This window comes from Ochotona curzoniae, unplaced genomic scaffold (genome assembly GCF_017591425.1).
Source record: "Ochotona curzoniae isolate NIBS_2020 unplaced genomic scaffold, NIBS_Ocur_1.0 contig_3498, whole genome shotgun sequence".
Taxonomy (NCBI): Eukaryota; Metazoa; Chordata; class Mammalia; order Lagomorpha; family Ochotonidae; genus Ochotona; species Ochotona curzoniae.
The window spans coordinates 6,042,559-6,068,287 of NW_024465885.1; the positions used below are offsets into that span (position 1 = coordinate 6,042,559).

The 25,729-nt window shown below is 36.3% G+C and overlaps 1 protein-coding gene across 1 annotated transcript in view; it reads right to left on the reverse strand.

Moving 5' to 3' along the window:
• Nucleotides 1-8,227: 8,227 nt before the first annotated feature.
• DZIP3 (DAZ interacting zinc finger protein 3) overlaps nucleotides 8,228-25,729 on the reverse strand; it is a 65,499-nt gene continuing 47,997 nt past the window's right edge. The window contains exons 21-31 of the mRNA XM_040980513.1: nucleotides 25,135-25,203; nucleotides 22,481-22,577; nucleotides 21,599-21,702; nucleotides 20,915-21,002; nucleotides 17,829-17,930; nucleotides 15,115-15,240; nucleotides 13,412-13,551; nucleotides 11,853-11,973; nucleotides 11,230-11,373; nucleotides 11,045-11,146; nucleotides 8,228-9,552 (exon numbers count right to left, since the gene is read on the reverse strand). Of these exons, the coding sequence (XP_040836447.1) occupies nucleotides 9,442-9,552; nucleotides 11,045-11,146; nucleotides 11,230-11,373; nucleotides 11,853-11,973; nucleotides 13,412-13,551; nucleotides 15,115-15,240; nucleotides 17,829-17,930; nucleotides 20,915-21,002; nucleotides 21,599-21,702; nucleotides 22,481-22,577; nucleotides 25,135-25,203 (1,204 nt within the window). The 3' untranslated portion in view covers nucleotides 8,228-9,441. The remainder of the gene's footprint in view (nucleotides 9,553-11,044; nucleotides 11,147-11,229; nucleotides 11,374-11,852; nucleotides 11,974-13,411; nucleotides 13,552-15,114; nucleotides 15,241-17,828; nucleotides 17,931-20,914; nucleotides 21,003-21,598; nucleotides 21,703-22,480; nucleotides 22,578-25,134; nucleotides 25,204-25,729) is intronic.

Here is a 25,729-nt window from a genome sequence, read left to right on the forward strand (position 1 = left end):
AGGCATTGGGCCTCGTTGCCACTCAAATACAATTTAAAATTATACAACATCTCTTTATCATATTTTTATTCTATTTGTAAGCATTAAATAATGGTATGATTCAGTATTAATGTAGATGTGTAAGGAAATAGGCACTTTCACAAAATACTGTTTGCTGTAGAACTGATTCCACTTTTTCCACAATGACAATTTGATTACAAGGTTTTAAAAAGTCCAATAAACACATATTCTTTAAGCCAACAATCTCATTTGCAGAACTATCTCCTCAGGGGGAAATTGGACGAGAGTCTCAAAATATTTACAAGATTATTCCTGCAGCACTATTTAAGACAGTAAAAAATATATAAATATATAGTAGAAATTACTAAATAAATTTTAAAGATTTACATACTTTTATTTTAAAGGCAGATTTTCAGAAAGAGAAGGAGAGAAACAGAGAATAGGATCATCCATCCACTGGTTCACGCCCCAAACAGCTGCAATGTCCAGAGCTGAGCCGATCCAAAGCCAGGAGCCAGGAATTTCTTCTGGATCTCTGGTGTGGATCAGGGCCCAAGGACTTGGGCCATCCTCTGTTGCCTTCCAAGGCCATAAGCAGAGAGCTACGCCACTTGGCTAAAAGTGGTGGGAAGTAACAGAGATGGAAATTCAATGTTTCCTACAATTTCTCCATGTTGGGTTCCAGTTAATCAGGTGCCTTCAGATTGTTCCCAGAACACCTGAAATGCGTGCATTACTCCCACCACCTGGAGAAGCCACTGCACTGCATGAAGGGCTTTTGCCTCTGTTCTGTCTTCTCTGAAGAACCTACTGTGTTTGATTACTGCTTGTTGTGTCTGTCTGGTTTGCACGCTAATTAAGGATGCATTCATTCTTGATACCGGGGAAGTCCCAGAGTCCCTTCCCCAAACCCAACTTCTCATTGACACACTCCTGTTGATCCCTCTCTCCTGGGACAGCAGAATCCAGACCCATATTCTCTCTTCTTCATTTCTATTATTTTTTGATTTGTGGGGTAGCCAAGTAACATGTTTTCTTTAACAATACGTAGACATCACATTCCCCTGCTTTTTTCTGTGAATGCTCATCTGCAATTTTTATATTTAATTAAATGGATAGAATGATGAAAGAAAACTGTATGTATTTTAGAATAACATTTTGGCCCCAAATCATACAAATCCTCAACCAGAGTTTTGTGTCAGTAAGTTTCTTACCTTCATGTAAATGAAAAAAAGCATACTTTTAACATGCATCTTTTGATGTTAATACTCTTTTTGCTTTTTGAGAAGAGCAGTGAGGAATGTGGAGTTTATGCTGTAGGAATTATCACCTGATTACTGGCTGTGTAAATATTTCTGAAAGTTGGAACCAAACTTCTGACTCTTTGAGCCTTGATTTCCTAATCAAAAATAAATAAAATGATACCTGTTAACATCACAGGAATGTGATGAGAACCATTATGTTATTTTTCATTGAGTGTTAATTTTTAATTTATATAAAGTGGAGAAATTTCACAGATTTCACTACACAGATTTAGCAGCATAGCAATACTAAGTATAAGCAATATCTGATACTTTGATTTCAAAAGTCGATTAGTTTTTGTTTCACTTTTCTCTTCAGCATTTCAAGGTATGATGCTGGCCTTTGTGATGGCGTGTCACTATGGATGGATACAAGGCTGGAACCAGGAAGCAGATGGTGGCTAGAGTTGCCAAGACCTGCTGTCTGGCCTAGCAAAGCCAGCATCACAGGTACATAATTCACTTACACTGTCCTGGGCTGAAAGAATATGAACATTGGAGTCACTCTGTCTCAAGTGACTCAGTTACTACTAACTGTCTTAAGTTGACTTAGGTATCTTCAGTTCAGATTTAGTTAAGATTTGGACAACAATTCACCTTTGTAGATTATTTTGAATACTAAATAATAATAAAAGTAATTTAGAAGTACTGGAGCATACAGATGAAAAGCACATCCTTTACTTGCTTTCTTTGAGCATACTTCTCTCTTCCACATTCCAGGTTGATGATGCTCTGGTATCACCACTGAGGACCCAGGCACTGTGCCCCTTGTGAGGGTCAAGTTGGCACTGAACTAGCCCAGCTGCAAGACCGCTGTGAGAATCTTGCCAAATAAGACTATTTTTTGGAGACATGATAACTGCTTGATCAAAATGATACATAGAAATGTGAATTCAAGTTGGTATCTTAATGAGTGCCTCAAATTGCATATGCACCCATTTGTCACACGATGGCAATGACAGTTCTTCACAGAAAGAAATGTTTCTGATTTACATATGCGTGGCTGATGCATGAAGTGGATTTTATAAATCACTAAGTCATCACCACCACTAATGCCCTCTAGTCATATTAAAAAGAGCCTGTGACAAGGGACCTATCAAATTGAATGGAAAGACCATAAAACCATCAGCTCATTTGACATAAAACTGATATATGATGTGATAATGCTTCAAGTAGAACCTGAGACCACATTCATCACACAGGCTGCTGTACTGCTAGGTTCTGAGTTGTGTGCTAATGAACCTGTTATTGGGTACTCTACAGATTGTCACCCCTAATCAACATTGGGACCTCCATACCAGAAAATGTTCCCCGTGAAACTTCATTTTGTTCATTAATGAACTTTTCAGGGCATGAAACATAACAACAGTAAAGGTCACCCAGTCTGTTCTGGATATAGCATCCTCACATGTAAAAGGTCAGGCTAGATCCATATTTCTCTTTCTAAGAAGCGCATCAGACTCATCTGGCTAGAATGCCAATGGAGTTCAGTGGCTAGAGACCCATCTAAGGGATACTCTATGGAGACTTTTGGTAGTCTCTGAAGTCCTCTATGTGTCTGTCACCTTGCCAGGATTCTGTTCAGCAAAATCTGGCTGCATTTCAATTTCAGAAGAAAACTCATCTCCATTAATTCAGGAAGGGAGTTTTGCAGAATCCAACCATGTGCTTTGCTCCCACAAAATAGCCTAGAAGTTCTCTTAAGGCCTAAAGTTTTCAATAAACTAAGAAATGCTATTCAATCTGCTCTGTCTGTTTTGTGTTTTTCTACTAGGCAGAAGGGTTAAATTCAGTCTGGCCATATCATCACTTCCTGAAACAGTGTTATTCTGGCTAGTTACTCAAGAGTTTTCTTTTTCCTTCTATTAAGAGTAGCTATTCTAAACAAATCATAAAAACTTTTAACTATTCCCTCATAATAAAATCCTAAAAGTGCAAGAATTAGATCATTAAAATATATATAGCACCTAAAGCAATCTATAGATTTAATTCTGCCAAAAACACTGATTATTATTTTTACAGATTTAAAAAATTCATAAAATCCAGATGGAATCACAAATGACCCACAAACAACAGAGCAATTCCAAGCAATATATACATCGACCTGGAGACATTGCAATAATTGACTTCAAAGCATACTACAAAGCTTCAGTAATTGAAGTGGTATGGCACTGGCATAAAAACAGACACACAGACCAATGAAACAGAATAGAGAGCCCAGATATTAACTCACAGAAAAGTATTCAGGTGAGGCTGTGATGGCCTAGCAGCTCAAGTCTTCACCTTGAGTGCACCGAGATCCCATATGGGCACCGGTTTTAATCCTGGCAGCTCCACTTTCCATCTATCTCCCTGCTTGTGGCCTGGGAAAGCAGTCAAGGACAGCCCAAAACCTTGGGACACTGCACCTGCTTGGGAGACTTGGAGGAAGTTCCTGGCTCCTGGCTTCACATTGCCACAGCACCGGCCATTGCGGACACTTGGAGAGTGAATCATTGGATGGAAGATCTTCCTTTCTGTCTCTCCTCCTCTCTGTATATCTGACTTTGCAATAAAAGTAAATAAATCTTTTTTTTAAAAAAGTGTTCAGGTTATACATTGGAATACAAATAATTTCTTCAACAAGCAGTGCTGACAAAACTGGACACAGAACGATTGCAGAATGAAATTACATCCACACCCCCAACCATTTACAAGGTAGATCAAAGACTTAAATTTAAGACAGAAATTGGAAGCAAATGTAGGAGAAACACTCCAAAGCCAATGGAGTATGTAATAACTTCTTGAAATCCTCCTTGTCCCTGAAAAAGCACAGAAAACGAAAGCAAAAGTAAACAAATGGAATTATATCAAACTCAGAAATCCTGCACATAAAGGGACTATTCAATAGAACTAAGAGACATTCAACAAAATGGGGAAAAAATTGCAAGGTACCTATTTAACAGTGGACTAATATGCAAAATCTAACAGCAAGTTAAAATATCAATCTAGATGAAAAGTAGGCAAAGTAGCTCAACAGTCTATTTATATGCTGAGTGAAAAAGCCAGTTCCCAAAAGACAATGGTTTTCCCTATTTTATGGTAACTAATTACATAGTACAAAAATGTTAATGTATATGAGTGAAAGTCAGATTTTGATTTGATTATGGTTTATAACCTTGCGTATGGATTGAGGGACAGATTTTTTTCCAGTGACTACTTGTTGAACTCTTTATATTTAGTGGTGGGCCAAACATGATTGTAAATTGAATGTGGTTTGGGTGCTGAGCCCATGTTGGGCAAGGCTGGGCTGGACCACAGCACCCATTGGATTGCTGAGAATGGAGGGCAGAACAAACTGATCAACTACCCCAGAGAAGCTTGACAACAAATAGTTGAGCAAATGGAGACTTGGAGGTAGACTCTAATAACCAATCAATCTTAGAAGGATTTCCTCATCTGTGGAGTGGAAATATCAACAGCATCCCAAAACTATCAAAACCACATGAGCAGAATCCTCAGAAAATGCTCCACAATGGGGACCCTGGGATGACATCAGGTGTCAGGTCCCCATCCTCTGGGTAACGCGGAGGTTGGGCAGTTGGGCATGATTTCTCCTCTTTTATCTCCTTCTGCCCAACATATGGGAAGAAGAAATATGTAAACAATGGTCTCGACCACCATCCCCTGATCCTTGACCCTTCCCATCCTGATCAACTATGTAAACATCATCAAAAATAAAATTTTTAAAAAGAAATCTTCTAAAAATTAAAAAAAGAAAGTACATCACTGGAAAACTTCAGAGTAAGAAACAAGAACTGAGATGTGGACCAAAGGGGAAACTTATATACTGTTGGTGGGAACGTAAATCAGTGCAGCCATGTGGAAGACAGTGTGGCAATAGCTCAGAACAGCAGCAACAGGCCTGCCATAGGATCCAGAAATCCCACCTCTGAGTGTGTAACCAAATACCATCATCACCATGTTTATACCAGTAGTGTTCACAAGAGCTAACCTATGGAAATAACCCAGGTGCACATCATTGGATGAATGGATAAAGAAAATGTAGTAAATCTGCACAAGCAAACATCATTTAGCTATAAAAATAAAATGATATTCTATTATTTGCAACAAATGTTGCAAATGAAGGATATTACATTACGTGACAAAAGTCAAACTCAGAAAGCTTAATACTGCAATATTGCATGTTCCCTTGTATGTGATAGCCAAGTTTTGTGGTTTATTTTTTTAAGTAACATTTTTCACACAGCTAATAGTTGGTGGACATTTCAGGCCTGGTTAATGCCAAATTTGTGCTGAGTGTACCAGTGTGCCATTATAGTTGCCTATTCCATTTTTTTTAAAAGATATGTGTGGAAGATGACTACAGGGTCCATGCTGGCAGGGGTGGGGATGGGCAGAGATTGCCTAGGGGAGGGATTTGGGGGGATGCATCAGAGTAGGAGATGCCAAGGGAGTAACTTATAGGTTTGGAATGACTTATGGGCCTTCCAAACACCAAGCCATTGCACTTGCAGATAAAAAAGGAAGCTGAAATCAGATGGTTTAGAGATTGGAAAGTGGAGGTCATATAGAGTCTCCCAATCTTAATCAGGGGCCCACATGGACATACATCCTTTCCAACTATGTTAAAAACAAAACAAGTATATTTTAAGAAACTAAAATTTTTTAAAAAGCAAAAATAAAACATAAAGAAATGTCTATGGGTATCATTCACACACGTCACCACCATGACACACAGTGTTTATATATAAAGGAAATAGGACTTATTTCACTGAGCCTACTGGTCTCTAGTTAGGACCATTTTGTTGCAAATCATACAATTTCATTTTTATGTGGCTGAGTAGTGTTCCATAGCAGATGTACCAGTTTCTTTATCCATCCTTCTTTCAATGGACATCTGGGTTGTTTCCATGCCTTCCCTAGTATAGATAGTGCTGTGAAATAAGCCAATCCCCAAAGGACAAATATCATGTTTTCCTCTGATATAAAGCAAACTTCATGTAAAATACAAGATTAATGGATATATAGGTAAACATATATTTATCTAGAGGAACTGTCTAGTGTACCTTGACAATAGGATGCTGGACTTTCTGTCGTTGTCTCTACCTATAATGTCACTATACACTTAAATAGCAGAATGTTGGACTTGTGACTGTTGTTGAAGGACTATTGTAATAACATTGAGGAAATCAGAGCAGGGAGCAGGAAGGAATAGTGTGGGTAGGAAGGAAAATCCTGAGGCTATGGAACTGTGTCATGAAAAACAATACATTTTTAAAAGGGGAGAAAAGGCAAAATGTCAAACAGTTAAGTCTGAAAAGAAGTAAATGAAAATAGGCTTGTATCTTTAAAATTTTTAAGGTAAAACAGAAACCCTATTTAGTAAATGTAAAAGTGAACTATTTAAATAAATAGAAAGACAAAAATCTGAGAGTGCCATGTTGCAGCTACGACTTTGAAGAAATTATTTACCTCTTACTTGAATTTCAGTTGCATTTGTGAAATACAAAGCTAGTAGTAGGTCATATGAAGTACTAAGCACTTTCAATGGCATTCAATGAAAGCTGCAAAATGTTATGCATGTGGATAATACAAAGTAACATGCTGTATTTCCTTTAACATCAGTTGCGAAGTATACTTCAGGACAATTTTATGTAAATATTGCCACTTAAGCTGGGCCTACCTGGACTTCAGGATAAAGTGGTTAAGTGCTGTGGATTGTGTCACTGGTTGAGGTAGAATGACACCTACAATTATCTTTATTATTAAAACACACACTCAAAAAAATAAATTGAGTCCTAGTACCTGAATACATAGAGAACTAGACGTTACCTACAGAACTATGACTGTCCTCCTAATTTTTTACTATATACCAGGTGCTGTGGTAAGTCTTCTGACTTCATCTTTGGAGTGAAGAATCGCATGTCAGTGCCAAAAATATTTCATAAGTATGAGTTTATGGGCATACTGCACTAAAGTAATAAGACTGACTCAGCCAGTATCTAGTCATGAAATTAACCAAAATACAACTGTATATTGAGAGGATAGACTAGATGGTTGTTGGAAGCTTGATACGCTCTTAATTTCTGTGACTCTAAAACATGATTCCTGGTACTTTTTAATGTCTGATTTCTTTTTGGATAATTACTGGACATTTTTCAAAATAAATGTGCAATAAAATAGAAACAGACATTTATATTAGAGATTTAAAGTAGTTTCAGGATATACGAAAGCTAAAATACACAGATAAAATAGTTGTTAAATAAAGAAACCTTAATTTTTAAAAACATTTATATTTATTTTTATTATAAAGGCAGAGAGAAGAAGAGACAGACAGAAAGATCCTCTATCCACCAGTTCGCTCCCCAAATAGCCACAATGGTCACAGCTGAGCGGAGATCTGCAGCCAGGAGCCCTTTCTGCATCTTTCATGCTGGTGCAGATTCTTAAGGCTCTGAGCCATCCTCCACCTCTTTCCCAGACCACAAGCAGGGAGCTGGATGGGAAGTGGAGCAGCCACGATAAGAACTGGCGCCCATATGGATGAGCACTTGTAGGTGCAGGGTTAGCCAGAACAGCCAACACGCTGGCCCAAAACCTTTATTAGTTTTGACATGAAAATGAAGTTGTAGTTGTAAACTTGAACTAAGAAATATTTGTTTGACAAGGTAACTTGCTAACGAATTATACCTCCCAGATATCAGACAAGATGATGATTAAAACTTTGAATTCTGAGACATTCCTGGCATTTTACATGTCCAGATAACGGCTATCTTTTTAGAATGTTTCTTCTTACACCTACTAGTTTAGTTTCATTATGAAAGAAAACAATCAGCCTGTAATTATGGAAAAAGAGGTTTTAAATAGAGATTCTAAGAAACTCCAAAATATATTTACACTGAAATTCATAGATAAAGTAATTGCTAAGTCAGAAAACGTTTATTCTTTCCCAAAACAATGAAATTGAGACTGTGAATTCAACCAAGAAACTTTTGTTTCACAAGGTACATCTGACTTGTTAAAATTTTAAACACATGTACAATACAACATTTATACAATACTATTTTCAAAATATATTTTTACCTCCTAACAATAAAATTTTTCTGGTACAACTTACTTCAGTGGGTATCACACTGTCACAAGCAATATACAAAGCTTCTTCCCCCTTACCCCTTGCCCAGGACATGAAACCAGATATTCTGAAAATGGAAAATAAAATCTCTCCAAAACACAAATGTTAAGCTCCAAAGATAATATTTACAGAGACTATAACTTTTTAATTATCAGTTGAATAAGTAACTTAATAGACATTTTAAAATGATTCCAGCCCTGTATAATACTTCAAATAGTTCCTGATTTCTAATTCTGGGAATATTTATTTTGCTTCTGTTGTATAAGACATTAAGAATATGAAGAAAGATCAGGCATGTTCCAGTGTGTGCTGGCAAACAGATAAATCTTTGTTTATCTCATTTGACAATTCCTATGGTATAAATACTCCTACTGTGGTAGAATTCAAACTACTAACAGTTTCACAAGCAGCTCACAAATTTTTTAACTTTATCAATCGTCTTTCATAAGCCACTATAATCCAGCTCTGAAATATGGTCTGGCTTCTAGCTGTAAGTAGTTTATAATCTCATCAGACCATACATATTATAGATTCGAAAAGAATGGGCAAAAGAGACATGGAATTTAAACAACTCTATTTGTTATAGCTGGTTTTAAAAATTATAAAGAAAAACAAAATCAGTAGAATTTTCCTACTTCTCTTTTCCTCCATTTTTTTTTATATTTCAGGAAACAAAGATGTATTTTAATTGAGGTAAAGTAAGGGATGAGTAGAAAAAGAAGGGAAAAAGTCATGAAGAAATACACTACGCTATTGTGTTCACAATGGAAGAAAAAGCTTACTATGACAACAGCATGTGTAATCACTACAATTTTATCTTTAAGATCCTTCACTTCAGTTTACAAGTCCTGAAGATTTGTCCTGGCATTTTTGGCTGCCATTTTGATGAGATTAACAAACCTCTTTAGTATGTTGCTGAACAGCACACTGTTCCACACCACTCACATAGAACTAGATTTTGGAATAGTAACACTGAGCTTTCTCTGCATAGTCATCTACTTTGTATCAGATCTTGGGCAACTGCTGGCCAGGGCGACCAGGGAACTCTTCCGGTAGCATAACATGGAGTCTGCAGGTTGGGCACGTCCCCCGTTGCATCAACCATGGTCTGATGCACTAAGGAATAAAAAGATTAATGTCAGTCTACCAGATTTAGCCTAAAGGAGGCAGCTGTAACTGTATCAAGATTATCAACTAGGCTTGTGCTGTCCAAAGGATCTTAAAGCCTCACCCTGTGATTTGCTGAGCTAACTTCTATGAATGTAATACCCTCTCTGCAGTGCATTTTCCAGCCAGTTCTATTGACAGTCTTTCTTTCATCCTATTTTATAGGATGGCTAGCAATTCTTCCTGATAAGCAGATTAAGGAGGTTTGTTATACTGTTTTTGCTTGGTTATAATATATAAATTAAAATATACATTACAATCCAGAAGCAGTTATAATTAAACACATAAGAGATACTAATACATGGCATAAAGGTTTCTAGTGTTCTAAAGCTAAAAATCCTTAAATGGTGGCTATACTGCACCAGCTGTTTTCTTCAATGAATATGGTAGCTATGAACAATTTGTTGAGCCATTAGCTTGCATACTAAGAACAAATCATTTTTATCTGTATGAATAAGAGGGCCAGATCAGAAGACAGATGATTAAGTAATATAGGGAAGATTCACTAACTCTAAAAAGATAATCTGCATGAATTATATGCTTGCTGTTCAAAGGCAATGGTAATAAATTGCATGAAATTTGTTGAACCTTTATTTTCTAAATTGCTGAAATTTTTAAAACTTCAAAACGGGAAAGTCAGGTGGCTAAATAGCTATCCTGGAGCTATTGTGTGATTATCTATTTTCTGTACATCTCTTCATATCAGAGTATGTGTAAAATATAATTCTGTACTAGGTATTACATGCTATATCTTTGAATCGATGTTTTAGAAATATGGCTTGAATAAGCCCAGTTCACATTCCTGAGAAGACTTTCCTGGGCATTATCTTTTTTCCTCAGTTGATATCTCTACGACAGATATATTGATACAGATATCTAGAGAGGATTTATATCATAAATTGTATTTCATTTAGCAATAGTAGAGCAGCAACATCTGGAGTTACTCTATACAATAAACACCAAGAATCACAAAAGCTAAACCAGCCTCCTATTTATCCAGCATCAAAACTCAAACCTACAAATACAAAAGACTGTTGAAGGTTGCTCTTGTTTCATAATAATATGGAGTCATCATAAAGAACGAAGGATCCTATGCAAAATTCATATTATGTCACGTTGAAATAGTATCGTTGTTTGCTTTGTAAGTAAAAAGCCATACCAACCAACATTTTTCCCAGTTCTAGTCGAGAAAATTGTGCCTACTGTGTACTATTTTAATCTTAAGTTGCCTTCCATTGTTCTCTTACATTATAGAAATTTGAGAGAGCCTAGTACAATCCAATTGATGCCTCTATGCTGCCGAGGGGAGTTGGGAATGTTTCTGTGTTATACACAGGAGTACAGAATTATTCTAGTGGAACACATGACAAGGCCGTGGATGATGACAGGTCCATGTGCCTGACTCTTCCTTGGCTGATTCACAGAGCACAGGTATAGTCACCTGAGAATGAAATTTGTGAGCACAAGGCAAAACTGAAAGGTTTTCTGGAGATAGATTCTCATGACAGATCACACAAGGTTCCTCCTCTTCTTCCTCTGTCTCCTAGGGAAGACAAATGCAACCTTAAGTTGGTTTGTTTTGTAAAAAGTTTTGAGTGTGCTCAGAGTCAGTTTTTCTAGTCTTACCAAATTATTGGCTCCTTCCCATTTGGCAGAGCCTTGTGAACTGAGGGGTCTCCAGGGTGATTTGGGGGCCTGGGCAGTGTTAGCTTGTGATGGAGAATGACTGGGCGAAACACAGCTAGTGTTTGGTGCTGATTTTCCTTGACTCTGAAAAACAGAAAACTGTACTTTTAAAAAGAATTATTCTAAAATAGTAGCACAGAATGGGATATAGCAAGAATCAGTAAGAGGTCAAGTAATAAGATTCATGAAAAACCTAGAAACAAAATGCTGGCAATACTTATACAACTAGAATTAGATAAAGATGAAAATCATACCAAATGTCCTTTTAATTAAAACAACTCTTTCCAGAAAATTAGAAACAATGTCTGGAAGCCTTCAAAGAACTTAGATTAAGTTCCGAGGACATCTGTTCTATTCAACAATAATTAAGTGATAAGTGATAGGTCTTTCAAAATGATTTCCAGCATCATATCTCAAGTTGAAGTTACTAAATATTAATTAGTAACTTAATAAGAATGGAAGTTATTGATTTTCTGAAATTGTTATGGAGATAATTAAATATCTATTAGATATAACAGTAGATAGTTTGTTTTATTTTATTTTGTTGATGTTTTTGTCATTACCTGTGATCTTTTAGGGTCAATGAATTGTGAAATCTTAAAAACAATTTCATCAAATGTTAACGCAGATAATGACTTCCCATGAGCATCTTTCAATTTTTGTAGGAAATCTGCAAGGTCTTTTCTGAAAGAGAACAAAGAGTAGTGGTGATTTTTCCCTATTACCTTGAATACGTGCTTTCCAAATGAGATATTATACGATTATTGTGTAGTTTACAGACATGACTCTTACATCTTTGATCTAAAAGCATGGTGACAAGGAAGCGGTCAGCATAGTAATTAAGATGCATGCACGCCATGGCAGAGCACCTATGCCTGATTCCTGGCTCTGGTATCCATCTCCATCTTCCTGAACACAGACCCTGGGAGGCAGTAGTGATGCTCAAGTAACTGGGCTTCTACACTCCATATGGGAGCCCTGGATTTAGTTCCCAGCTCCAAGGGCACTGAGCTCTCTTTCTGTTACTCTCAAATAAACGTTTTAAAACACAAACACAGATTCATCTGCACTTATTGTAAAGCAAATGAGAACTCCCAATTGTGTATATTAATGATACTTAATGTGTTCATAAGAGATAACGTTTACTCTGTGCTTTCTTTTCAAAAAGAGATTTTCTTGTTTTTGAGAGCTGACTATAAAAATAATTAGTTAATCTACATATTAAAACACAGAATCCTTTATTCCTCAAATGGTTATTCATGCAGGACTAAAATATTCCTTTTTGGTTTATCTTTTCTGTACATGTTAGTAGTCTAACTTTTATAAAACTCAAACAGGAAAGGAAAAAAGCTTAAAAGATACAGGATTTACATGACAAAGAGCCTACATTATGTTAATATATACGCCCTTGTCCAGTTCTTAAGGTTTCCTGATTTAAGGCCTGCATGTATATTCTTATTCCCTGAATAAAATGTCATGTCATCAACTGTAAACAATTATCTTGCTCCATGATCTCATCATTAGTGCTTATCTATTTATAATAGCTATAGTTTTATGTATTCACTACACTGTAAATTTTCAACTCATAAATTAATCCTGAAGTATAATGGAATATATATTTAATAAACCAACATCTTGGTATTTGGATTAGAATACTGACAATGAAAACTGAAGCATTTCTTTGGATGTAAGAGTGCAATTATTTAAAAGACTTTTTATTTGTGTAGGAGGAATCTGCTAAAGTCAGACTGCGAAACCATTCTTTCTTGCATTTAACTAAGTTTCCTAACGAAGACGTTTCAAGGACCCTCAGTAAAACTGAAGAAACTGAAAACCAGTGGTTTTTGGGCTTATATAGTACACAAGCAACCTACAGTTTGCTATGGAATTAGGTTATTAAGGTAATTATTGTAGCCAATAACTTTACAATGGGATGTGTTTATGACTAGTTGTACTTTAACAAAATCATTTTATTATTTTCCATGATATATTAACTTGCTCAGGCAATGGTGTGGAGTTATCTGCAGGTTTTTATGTGCTGTGAAAGGATCTTGGAGTAAGTACAGCCATGGCGGCTGCAGATAGTGAGATGTACTCATAACTACACAGCGCACACTGGTACCTGGTCTGCTGTGGGAAGGCAGTTTTCAGCCTATCCATGAGCCTCTCCAAATTCATCACCGAAGGATCACCTCCTGGACTTGCACCAGTAGGTACATTTTCTCCCACAGGTGTTGGCATACTCCAGGCTATGCCAGTCATCTATAAGAAGCACAGTTAGAGCCCATCAGCCTCAATTATTAAGAAGTTACTTTCCGTCTCAACAATTTGACTGACATGTATGTTAACATTTACAACTATTTTAACTTGTTTGCTGAGTTTGCTTTAGTAACTGCAGAGAAGCACACAAAATACAAGTAGATATATACGGTTAAGCATGAAATAGCCATCAAATATGTTTAGCTAAAAAATATGTTTTTATGTGTTAAAACATGTTTATGAAGAACAAGAACACTGCCCAGAAGAAACTGGATCTGTTCCAGTATTAAGTTTTTCTTGTAATTTTTTTATCAGTTATCATATTCAAATTATAAGGCACTTTAATGTTTTCAATACAATTTTATCTTGGTTTATTTTAAAGTTTTGTGTAAGCAAGCTAGATGAGCAACATAATAATCTAGTGATATGAAATGCTACTTATTTAACATACTGAGATTTATAAACAGGTTTTTTGTAGATAGGTAGCTTCTAGAAAATAAGTAGAATTCATTTGACTATAAATTTCAAGAAGTACCAATTAGCAATATATGGGTTTTACACTTAAAAAAATAAGATAGGGGCTGGTGCAGTGGCTTAACAGGCTAATCTTCCACCTTGCAGCACCAGCATCCTACATAGGCACTGGGTCTAGTCTGGCTGCTCCAATTCCAACAGAGCTCCCTGCTTATGACCTAGGAAAGCAGCAGAGGATGGCTCAAGTGTTTGGACCACTGCAACCACACAGGAGACAGGGAAGAAGCCTTGGATCTGCTCAGTTCCGGCCATTTGGGGAATGAAGCAGTGGATGGAAAATCCTTTCTCCCTGTCTCTCCTTCAAAACAAACAAACAAAACAAAATAAGAACTGCCTAGAATGTACTTTTAGGCAAACATGTGTTAGAAAATTTTTCATTAATTCTAGCTAACATAATTCTGGCAGAAAAAAATATTCTCTCTTGAAAAAAATTCTACCTTGGTTAAGATTCAAGATTACAAATAATAACTCCTGTCATTTAAAATATCCTTATTCCTTATTCCTTTTCAGGTTTGGAGAAATCTTATCTGGTCATTTGTAACTAGGAAAATTTTCAAGTTTATGGTAAATATTCCATTATGATGTTATCTATATGGTCTGTTTATAGATAGAGTTGAAGCATTGATCTTTGTGAGTATCTATGTACACGTGTTCATAAATAAAAATTTTGTTGGTTTTGTGCTATGACTGAGCTTCTAGTGGTCCAACTTTTTCACTTTCCAGCATATGCAACAATAATGCTGGAAATAGTTAAAAATCACACTATCTTAGACGGTTACCTATTATAGAAGCAAAACTATAATGAAGGACTCTGTGGCACAAGCACACTTAAAGTAAAAAGGTAAGCTAACAGTTCATGAAGAGACAAACAAAATACATAATACTCTTTCTTAGTGTAGTGCCTCACAGGAATCAATCAATCCATCATCATCACCATGATTATCACAAAAACAAATGAAGAAAAGATATTCAGGAAGCCCACTCTAATGATAAACAGCTAATATCTATTTCACCAAGAAAGGCTGTTACTACCAGAGGAGCTCTAGGCTGGCCCACTGCCGTGATGACTCCAGGGCAAACAGCAGGCATTTGGGGAACAGTAAGTATGGGTCTGAAGAAGGAGTCTTTCACAAGGGGTCTTCCTAAGAATTGCTGCATCTAAAACAGAAAAGGTAAAAAAGAGAACCCCAAATTAACACACACTTATATTCTCATACAGGCAAAGTTTTAAACTCATAGAACAACATACGGAAGGACTTGAAATCCACACACAAACCACATCAAGAACAAAGTATAAGAGGCCTTCAGAAATCAAAACTGTATTTTATGAAAAAAAAACTTAAGGATTTCAAAGCATTTCTATATCAAAACAAGCTTGTCTTTAATTCTAGTTTTCTATAAACTTGCTGAAGTACCTCATACATAAAGAATATTAATTGAATATATGAATATCTGAAAGCAAAGGGGTGTGGGATAGCAAAAGAGTATCGCAAAGCAGAGAAAGCAATTAGACTCTGATCCTACTTTCTCTGCACATAATTGGTGGCCCTAGGTACTGAGTTCCTAACCCATAAAATTGAAGGGTTAGCTTTATTGGCTTCAGGTTCTGTTCCAGTTCTTATAACAATGCACCGTGCAAGGAGATTCTCAATGAATTTCTGTGTTGGTGGACAATACTGATGCTCAAAAATTATATCATGATATACCAGAAAAATACTGCTTTCTGCATTATATTTGATGACATCCCAAATTTATGTTTAGGTCACAGGACAGCAGAAAGATGAAGTAAGATTTTCCCACAGTAAACCACTGCTATGATTTACTACTGTACTTTGGAAAACCAGGCCTTTCTAGTTGTTATCAGTAGTAGATATACCTTATTGGACGGAGTACAGGAGGGGACAGATTTATTGAACATCTACCAATGCCAGACTTAACACTGGCATTAAACTTAAAGCAGTAAGAATTAAAGAACAGTTTGTTGAAATTATAAGAAAAAAAATGAACATATTACTAAGTAATGATTACAAAAGCAACAAGGTACAGAGTCAATGGAACACTTGACAATAAGTTGGCATGTCATCTGAGTGCTAATAGTACTAAGGGAAAAATCTATGTCTTCTAGGCAAGAAAAACATACTTTTTGTGACAACTAAAATATTGACTCTAAGTGAACATTAGATACTAAAAAATGTTAATGATCTAAGTAACACAATTGCTGACATCATACATAATGAGTTTCATTCTCAGGATACATCCTGAAGAATAAATTTGTGAAATTATATGATACCTGGAATTTGCTTAAAAATATTTCAATTAAAAGGAAAAAGTTGAAAACAAGTCTGACTAAATGTTGATAATGTTGAGGCTTGTTCTTGGGTTTTCAGAGGTGTGTTGAACTACTTCTAAATGAATTTCAAAACCTATATGTTCTAAAGTTTTTAAATTAATTGATGAATGGTGGGTACTGACTCAATAGCACTGTCTCTTTGAGAATCACAAACTCCTGACAGTACATTGTGAATTAAGCAGGCAGGGTCCAAAAATCAAGACACAATGAAATATAAAATACTGCATTAAACTGGGAAGAATTCACTTTATCCAGACTAGTCAAGTTGGGCTACCACATACTTAAACTCCAGTGACCACTCCTCAGAGATAGATCAGAGTTATTTTAGATCACTGTGACTTCTAATGACTGATGGAAAAATCAAAGTGTAGAATGGCCAGTGTTTCCAAAACCAACTACAGTCACATATACAATCCTCCCTCAGGTGTAGGCAGTCCTCCCTTCAGCTATATTTCTTCAGTTTACAACAAATACCACAGTTAACAATTCTAGCATTTGTTCTCTCAAATTGTTCTATGGATGTTCAATGGTCGCTGATGTTTAGAATTGAACACAACTATTAGCTTGACCAACCATGCAGTGAAAATCAATAGGAAGCATAAAAGATATATATATATATATATATATATGTATATATATATATATCCCTCTGACTATTGCAAGAGCATTTTTATGAACTACCACAGAGTCTAGTTGTCAGTTTCCATACTTAATCCAGCTTGGGTGGGTCACACCCCTTTATCCACAGGGCTAAAGGGCTGGAGGGGCAGTCGTTTTCTAGCTGTATCACTGATAATAGACGGCTGTGGTGAATGCAGGTCGGTCTGATTCCAGAAAAATCAAGAGAACAAAGAAACATTGTGTGTGTGTGTGTGTGTGTGTGTGTGTGTGTGTGATTATAAGTTTATCCAGTTACTTTGTTAGATGGCATTACTGTGATAAGTGACAGATTGGTTTACCTGAGTATGATGCACTTGCCAGTAGAAGTTGTCTGAATTGTTGGAGATAAGCTAGTACATAAAAGCAAAGGAAAAAGTCTCAAGTAGAAGAGGAAGTATGAATTTTCTCCTGAGAACTTCTGGTCATCTATTGGTGACATGAAAACATTGGAAATTCTGTATATTTACCAGTTGTATCTTTCAATGTAGGTAAAACTGATACAATGCGTAAGAACAAATGAATAACTAAAATCCAGTGATATAACCTAGGGTATTACGTTTGCTGACCCAGCCAACTAAGTACATCCTTTGGTGACCAGTAAGTGTAGACAAAATAACCACTGGTATTTACAACATGTGTCTGTCCCATTTGGAAAACACACTTACATTATGTTCAGTTTTAGAGCCCTAAGTGTTTTACCAAAATGAAGATGGCCACTGTTTAAAAGTTATCTTACCAGTATCTCAGGACTGGGTGGTGGTGGTGGAAGCTGGACTGGAGGCAAAGTACTTAGTGCAAATCCTTGCTTCACCTTGTTGATTTGTTCATTGTACTGTGTCTTGTAGAAGAAGAGGAAATGTATTAGAGTCCAATCAAATTTAAAGAAACAGCATATGAGAATACTTATTATAGCTTTGAATAATACATCAGAGCAATGATCCTTACTATGTTTTAGAAACAACATAAAAAGTTTTTAATCATGCCTAACCTATTTTAGAAATCAGTTCCAAATCAGGAACCACTGAGATACGGGATTCTAGATGCCACACATTATATATTGGCCAATAAATCTGAAAACAATTATTTAAAACAGAGAGACAAACTAGATGCACATGTTCATTCAACAACAAAATAATCTGATTAAAGATGCAAAAATGACCAAAACACACACTTCAAAAAATACTAACGACCAACAAATATTTGAAAATATGTTCAAAATCACTAAGCATTAAAGAAATGAAAATCAAAACCACAATGAAAGACCACATACTTCAATCGGAATCTCTATTATCAAAAAAGTAAAAAAAAATCAAGTATTTCTTTACATTGTACAAATACACACAAAGAAAAATCCCAAAAGAAACTTCTGACTTTTGAGAATACTTATTAAACAAATATGCTGTGCTTATCTCAAAGGCTATATACCTCTCAGTGTCTCCAGCTCCATATGTTTTAATACCTTGAATTTTGCTATAAATAAGATGAACATCCTGGAAGCTCAACAACATGTTTTGACCAGTTTTAGCATGCTGGTGCTGTGGTGGAACAGGTAAGGCTAACTCCTGCGATACCAGTATCTTGCACGGGCATAGGTTTGAGTCCCAGCTCTCCCACCTCTGATCCAGCTCCCTGCTACGGAGACTGGAAAAGCAGCAGGAGACAGCCTGAGTGCTTGCACCCCTTCCCACTCATGGAAGATGCCGATGAAACCTCCGGCTTCAGCCAGGCTCAGCCTTGCCTGCTGCAGCCATGTGGAAAGAGAACTAGTGGATGGAAGGTATCTCTCACTCTCACGCTCTCCTTTCCTCCTGTCCTCTCCCTTGTTCTGTACCTCTTCAATGCCTCTCCAAGTAAACAAATTTCAATAAACAAAATAAATCTTAAAACATGAAAACCTTTTTGGCATTTATCCCATCTTCACTTTACTATATCATTTGCAAATACCAGGTTGTGAAAAAATAGTCTTACAAAAAAATCAATTTAGAGACTTCCATACAGAGGACATGTGCATGAAAGAAGACCGGGATAGAGAATAAGTGGTAGATCTTTGGAGGCCAAAACTTAAATAACCCAGCAGAGATGATAAGCATCACTACAGCAGACTGAATAAGACTCGAGGGAAACAACAAAAACCACAAGGAGGAAACTGGACAAGTCTGCAGCGCTTCAAAGTGGCTATTCAAAACTGAATCATGATTTTTTGCTGGTAGTGTTTTGAGATCACAGGACAACCTACACTATATATCAACCTTAACTTATAAATATAAAACACTCCAAACTAGAGGTTGAGTGGTGGCTCAACAGGTTAATCATTTCCTGTAGTGCCAGCCTCCCATATGGGCACCAGTTCATATCAGGCTGCTTGCTTCCAATTCGGCTCCCTAGTCTGGGAAAGCAGTCCGTGGGCCCCTGTGCCCATGTGAGAGACCCAAAGAGAGCTCTTAGCTCCAAACAGCCTCAGCTCCAGCCTGTGCAGTCATTTGGGGAGTGAACCAGTCCATGAGAGATCTCTTTCTTTCCTTCTCTCTGTTCTGTAAATCTACATTTGAAATAAAAATAAATAAATCTTTTCCAAAAAAGGCTCTAAACTAAATTAATTAACATTAACATTAAGTCAGTGGATTAAATGTTAGATAATCTTTAACTTGTTAAATGGTCCTAATTCTACTAAATTAACAATTAATTCTTTTGCATAATGGAAGTTACATGAAATAAGTTAGGACTAAAAACTACTACAAACCTGACTGATTTTCCTTTCACTTTTATAAATATATCCTTAGCAAGACCAATGTAAGACTTCTTAAATATTGGTTCATTTGTTTGAAAAGAAATTTCTGCTGGTTCATTCAAGTTTTCGGTCTTTAAAGATTTGCACTTTGGGCCCAGTACAGTGGCCTAGCGGCTAAAGTCCTCGCCTTGAACGTGCCGCGATCCCATATGGGCGCAGGTTCCAATCCTGGCAGCTCCATTTCCCATCCAGCTCCCTGCTAGTGGCCTGGGAAAGAAGTCAAGGTTGGCCCAAAGCTTTGGGACCCTGCACCCATGTGGGATACCGGAAGAAGTTCCTGGATCCTGGCTTCAGATTGGCATAGCACGGGCCGTTGCGCTCACTTGGGGAGTGAATCATCGGATAGAAGATCTTCCTCTCTGTCTCTCCTCCTCTCTGTATATCTGACTTTCCAATAAATAAATAAATCTTTGAAAAAAAGACTTGCAATTATTCTCTATCCTTCTTTTTCCATTCACGTGTCCTCTCTACGGAAGTAATCAGAGTGATCTTGTACTTGCTACTTTATCCCACAAATGGCTGCAAGAGCCAATGTTGGTCCAGGCTGCAGCTGGGAGCCGGAAACACTATCTGGGTCTCTTACATGAGTGGCAGTGGTTCAAGCATTTGGGTTATTGTGTACTGCCTTCCAGGTACGTTAGTAGGAAGCTGGATTGGAAGCGAAGCAGGCAAGACTAGAACTACACTCTAACATAAAATGCTGGAAACTCCAGTAACAGCTTAATTGTTGCATCACAACATAGATCTCAAAATACTTATTTTTCATTAAGGCAGCTAGTCTTGAAATTCAAGGAAAAGAAGGCATGAATCACGGCCTTTGAGTTAATCATTTTCTGGAATAAGGATCGAAAAGGTCTCTATAATCAACAAGCATAAGAAGTAATAAATCTCAATTGTAAAGCATCAACTTTGATACATGAAAATTTTCTCCCTTACATTCCTCTATTGACTGTTTTTAATTTTAGATGTCTTCCTTAAGAATACACCACCCATAACATTTCACCATTTTATCCTAAATGTATTTCAGGACTTACCCGAAGGAATGCAATCTTGTTCCTAACATCAGCCACGATGGCGTTCCAACTATCCACTGCAGCCTTTAATTGAAGTGATTCTAGGTTGCTGGTGTGGAAAAGGAGATGCATGATCAATCTCTTTGATTTTATGTAACCCAAAGGTATCCACAGATTTCTGCTATATGGCCTGACATACGCAAATAATACAAAACAATATAAGTACCTCCATGCCAACAATTACCTCAAATGAGGACAAAGATACATAGAAATTACTAAAGACTGGCAACATATAACAATTTCTAAGAGCAAATACTTACGCTCACAGTATGTCACATTTATTTTATAATTTATGTTTGAAAATTACTCTTCTATAGCAAAACAGGAAGCTCTAAGGAGTGAATTCTAAGGAGTAAATTTTAATGTTAGCCCTTATTTTTATCTAAAATTATTTCAGATGTGTTTAAAATCAAGAATTATCAGAGAAGACAAATAGAAAAGTTTTCCAGTTAGAATCCATCTGGTTTATGAAGTTTTTGTGTTCATGAAATGTGACTTTTGATCTGTCTCACATACGTAACTTTTTTTCATACATTGCTGTTACAGTTCTCAGTAGACTTCAGAGATTTGGTGTAAGCAATAAAATATAAACATCAAAGTAACTAAATGACTTTGGAAATTTAACAAAATGAAGCTTAGGCTCACCTGGCCGCCATGTGAGTCACCCTGGCCAGCTGACTGAGACACTCCTTTTCAGTCTGCTCTAGATGAAGCAAGCCAAAATCTCTTCGACACTGTAAAAAATACACCTACAGATGTTTTTAGAATGAGAAAATGAAGTTGAAAGTATCCTTCTTGCAAATGAATATACTCTTCTTAATCATTTCAATTAAATTCTAAGCTTTCAATTCCTTTAAATAGCACTTTCATTTTTTGGTCATTCCTGACACAATACAAATTTTTTTTTCCCCAGCGCAATTCTGGTAATCTAGTATTCAATGGCTATTGGCTTCACAAACATTCTAGAACATTATTTTTCTAAATGTGTGCATGTATATATACACAAATATACGCACAGATATATATATACACACACAGATACAGGATCATCTTGGAAACTGAAATAATGCCTTGGTCCCTCAGTCTCACAGATTCTAACTTAATTGATACTGGATATAGTCCGGCACTTCAATTTTTAAAAATCCTCAGGTATGCAGCCAAGTTTGAGAACACTCAAAGGAAGTACTGTGATACATATGCAACACATAAATAGAAGCATATAAGTACACAAATATTATATCAACTTCTTCCTCTGTCCCTCCATCACTGAAGAGCTAATAAAACATAATCAGAAGATATGAAAAAATAGTTTAAGCGTGTCCATGGAGATCATAAGGTGCAACAGCTCTAACAAAAAGTATTCTTTCCACACCATTACTGATGCTCCTTTAGCCACTACCCTTGTTTTCTTAGTTGGTCCTAGGATGGCTTGTTTCACTTTAAAAAAATTTTTTTCCCAGTATTTTGGTATATAAGAATTCAAGTACAGATTCCTCCTCTCACCTCCCTCCAAACCTTCCTTATTACCTCAGCTGTCAGGGCTCTGCTGGTTTCTGCATTCAGTTTGTTTACATATGTCTTCATTGTGCTTTCCAAATTATGCTTCTCTATTTCCCACTGAGATCTGAAACAAACATATGATCATTAAAGAAATAGCAACACTATACTAAGGACAGCCAATCTTTGTAATCTTATCCTTTCTATTATGTGACAATGCAGCGAAAATGGTAATCTAGAAGGAAATGGATTTTCACCAGATGCTGAATCTGTAGTGCTATGATTTTGAACTTTCCAACCTTCAAAAATATGAGAAATAAAGTTGTTGTTCGTAAACCACACAATGACAATTTGTTCTAGCAGCCTAACTTAAGACAGCAAGTAAAAGAAGAGAGAGTTTTACTGCTTATCTTAAAAGATGTGTTATGAAATTCCATTCAGGTAATACATACAAGGCATTTTATTTCTGCCATATATGTACTACATGTTAGATATTTTTATGATTAATGCATTTTACATAAAAGTCTTTTTAACAACCTCAACAATAGCACTTATGTAGGTTTTACTGGTTTTGTCATAAAGTGGAGTCACTGCATTAAAATATTTTACTGCTTATTTCAAAGCTCACACTTAATCCCTTAGAATGAAAACATATTTTAGAGCCTGAGGATGGATAAAGAAGACGATGTAGTAAGGGTAGTGGTTCCGCAGGGTAGTATGGAAAATAGCCATCCACAGTTTCTTTTCTTATTCTAGCAAACACTTTGAACAAAAGCACTTTGAGTCTCAGAATTCTAGAGCACAAATGAAACTATCTTTAAGGAAAACAATGACTTGAAAACACAGCATTGTAATAGAGATGACCATAAAAGGCATCCTCGATGTTTTATTATTATAAACCCCTGTAACACTGGAGGAGCTAACCAACAGTAGTTAGAATTCTTAATAACAGCATATTGCAAGTAACATTAAGGTCAATATTCTTAGGAAGAAAAGGAAAACCAAAATATTCAAGCAGATATATTAATTCAACAATAAGAAGGCTTATTCAGCCATTAAATATTTTGTAAAATTTGCTTATGAGAAAGAAATAGTACTTCAATAAAACTGAAAATCATTCATTAGATGACATCATGAAGAAAACAAAAGTCAACTCACTGACTGAACAAAAGAAATCTGAAAGTCATTGATCTGATAGGGGATTTGTATCCAGAACAAATCAGAAATTCTCAAAACAGCAATAAAGGAAAAAGCCAATTTTAAAAATGAGTACAGGTTTTAACAGATGTATTTTTCCGAGAATATACACATATGTCAATATGCACATGAAAAGATCCTAAATATAATTGCTTAAAAATATATAAATCATAACCAACATATTATTTTCATGTGACACAACAAAAACAAATAATCCAGCCTGTATTACTGAAAACAATTCCTCAAAAAGTTTGGCAATTCCTCAAAAAGTTAAGTAGAAGGTACACTGATGATCCAGGGATTGTATTCTTTGGTATAAACCCAAGATATCAAACATGCTAAATAACAATGTGGAAGTGGACAGAAATGCTCACTCTTATTAAAAATGAAAGGTGGCATAACCAAACTTTGGGATAATATTTGTCCATTAAAAATGAGCACTAATGGGCCCAGCAGGTAGCCTAACAGCTAAAGTCCTCGCTTTGCATGCGCTGAGATTCCATGTGGGTCCTGGTTCTAATCCCGGCAGCACTGCTTCCCATCCAGCTCCCTGCTTGTGGCCTGGGAAAGCAGTCAAGGATGGCCCAAAGCTTTGGGACCCAGCACCCATGCGGGAGACCTGGAGGAAGTTCTGGGCTCCTGGCTTTGGATCAGCGCACTCTAGCTGTTGTAGAGTGAATCATCGGATGGAAGATCTTCCTCTCTGTCTCTCCTCCTCTCTGTATATCTGAGTTTCTAATAAAAAATAAAATAAGTCTTTAAAAAATGAGCACTGACACATTTTATTTGACTTTTGAGAACACACGTGAAATCAAGGAAATCAATCACAGGAAGTCAAATTTCATATGATTTCACTTCATGAAACGTTTAGAACAGGCAAATAAATGGAAAGTAGAACCATGCTGCCATAAGCTGACTGTTCTAGGAACAGTAATTAGAGCGAGACTTTCCATGGGTATAGTTTTTTTTTGAGAGGTGATAAAATGTTCTAGAAAAAAATAGTGCTTGTGGCTGTGTGTATACCACTGCGACTATACGAAAGAGCAATAAATTATATTGTTAACAAAGTGGATTTTATGCTATATTAATTGTATCTCAAAAACCTGTTATAAGGGGGGAAAAAAACCACCCACAGACAAAATCAGGTCAATCTGAATAAAACTCAGCCAGTTTGAAAAAGCAGCCATACCTTATAATTTTGCGATAAACAAATAATAACCCCAAGCATGAGTCCCTAACAGAAGTTTTTTTGGGGAGTTTGGTAATTCAATCTGTTCCAGCAGTTTCCTGGAGCCAGAGTTAAGGTAACCACTCCTCCCACCTTTGATAAGACACTTGTGGTTTACATCCACTGTTCTCACACGATTATGAATATGTTCAATATCACGCTGAAAATTGCAGAATGACATGGCCGCACAACTGCAAATCTGCTGAAGTGAAAACACAGTTTGAAAAATAGCACCAACCAAAGAAAAAGCAGTTTGTACCTTTTCAAGGAAAGTTGTTCCTTAAGGTTCTTGATTTCATTATCTTTAGCATGGATTTGACGCTGTAATCTAAGAAAATATAAAAGCCATAAAATGTTAGAATGGTTTTTGGTCACTAACACATTCAGAACATACCTACCTGCAGCTGGGGAGCAAACTACATCCAGATAGGGTATCAAGTATGATCAGGCAATCATAACATCTCGGTTCTAGTAGGGTCTGATTAGTGTCTCTTCAAAGAAAAAAATCCCTAAGATAACCGTGTATAAAGTTTATCATATGGATTTTATTTGACAGTTTGTAGCTTGATATTTATTAAATGCTTAATGAAGTTTATGTAAAACAGGCCACTTTTAAATAATCTTTATCAGTAATTCAGTTAACATCAATAAGTATGTGCCAAACATTTATTGGTAGTATGGTAATGGCATAAGGAAGACGCAAAAAGAATTTCCTCCTCCCTAACAAAACCCCATATTATAAAATAAAAGAAATTAACATTTACAGCTAGAGGATATTTACTCTTGGGATGTATTTCAAATGAATTAAACAATAAAAGGCTTGAATGTTTACAACAGAATACACAAAGTGCCAT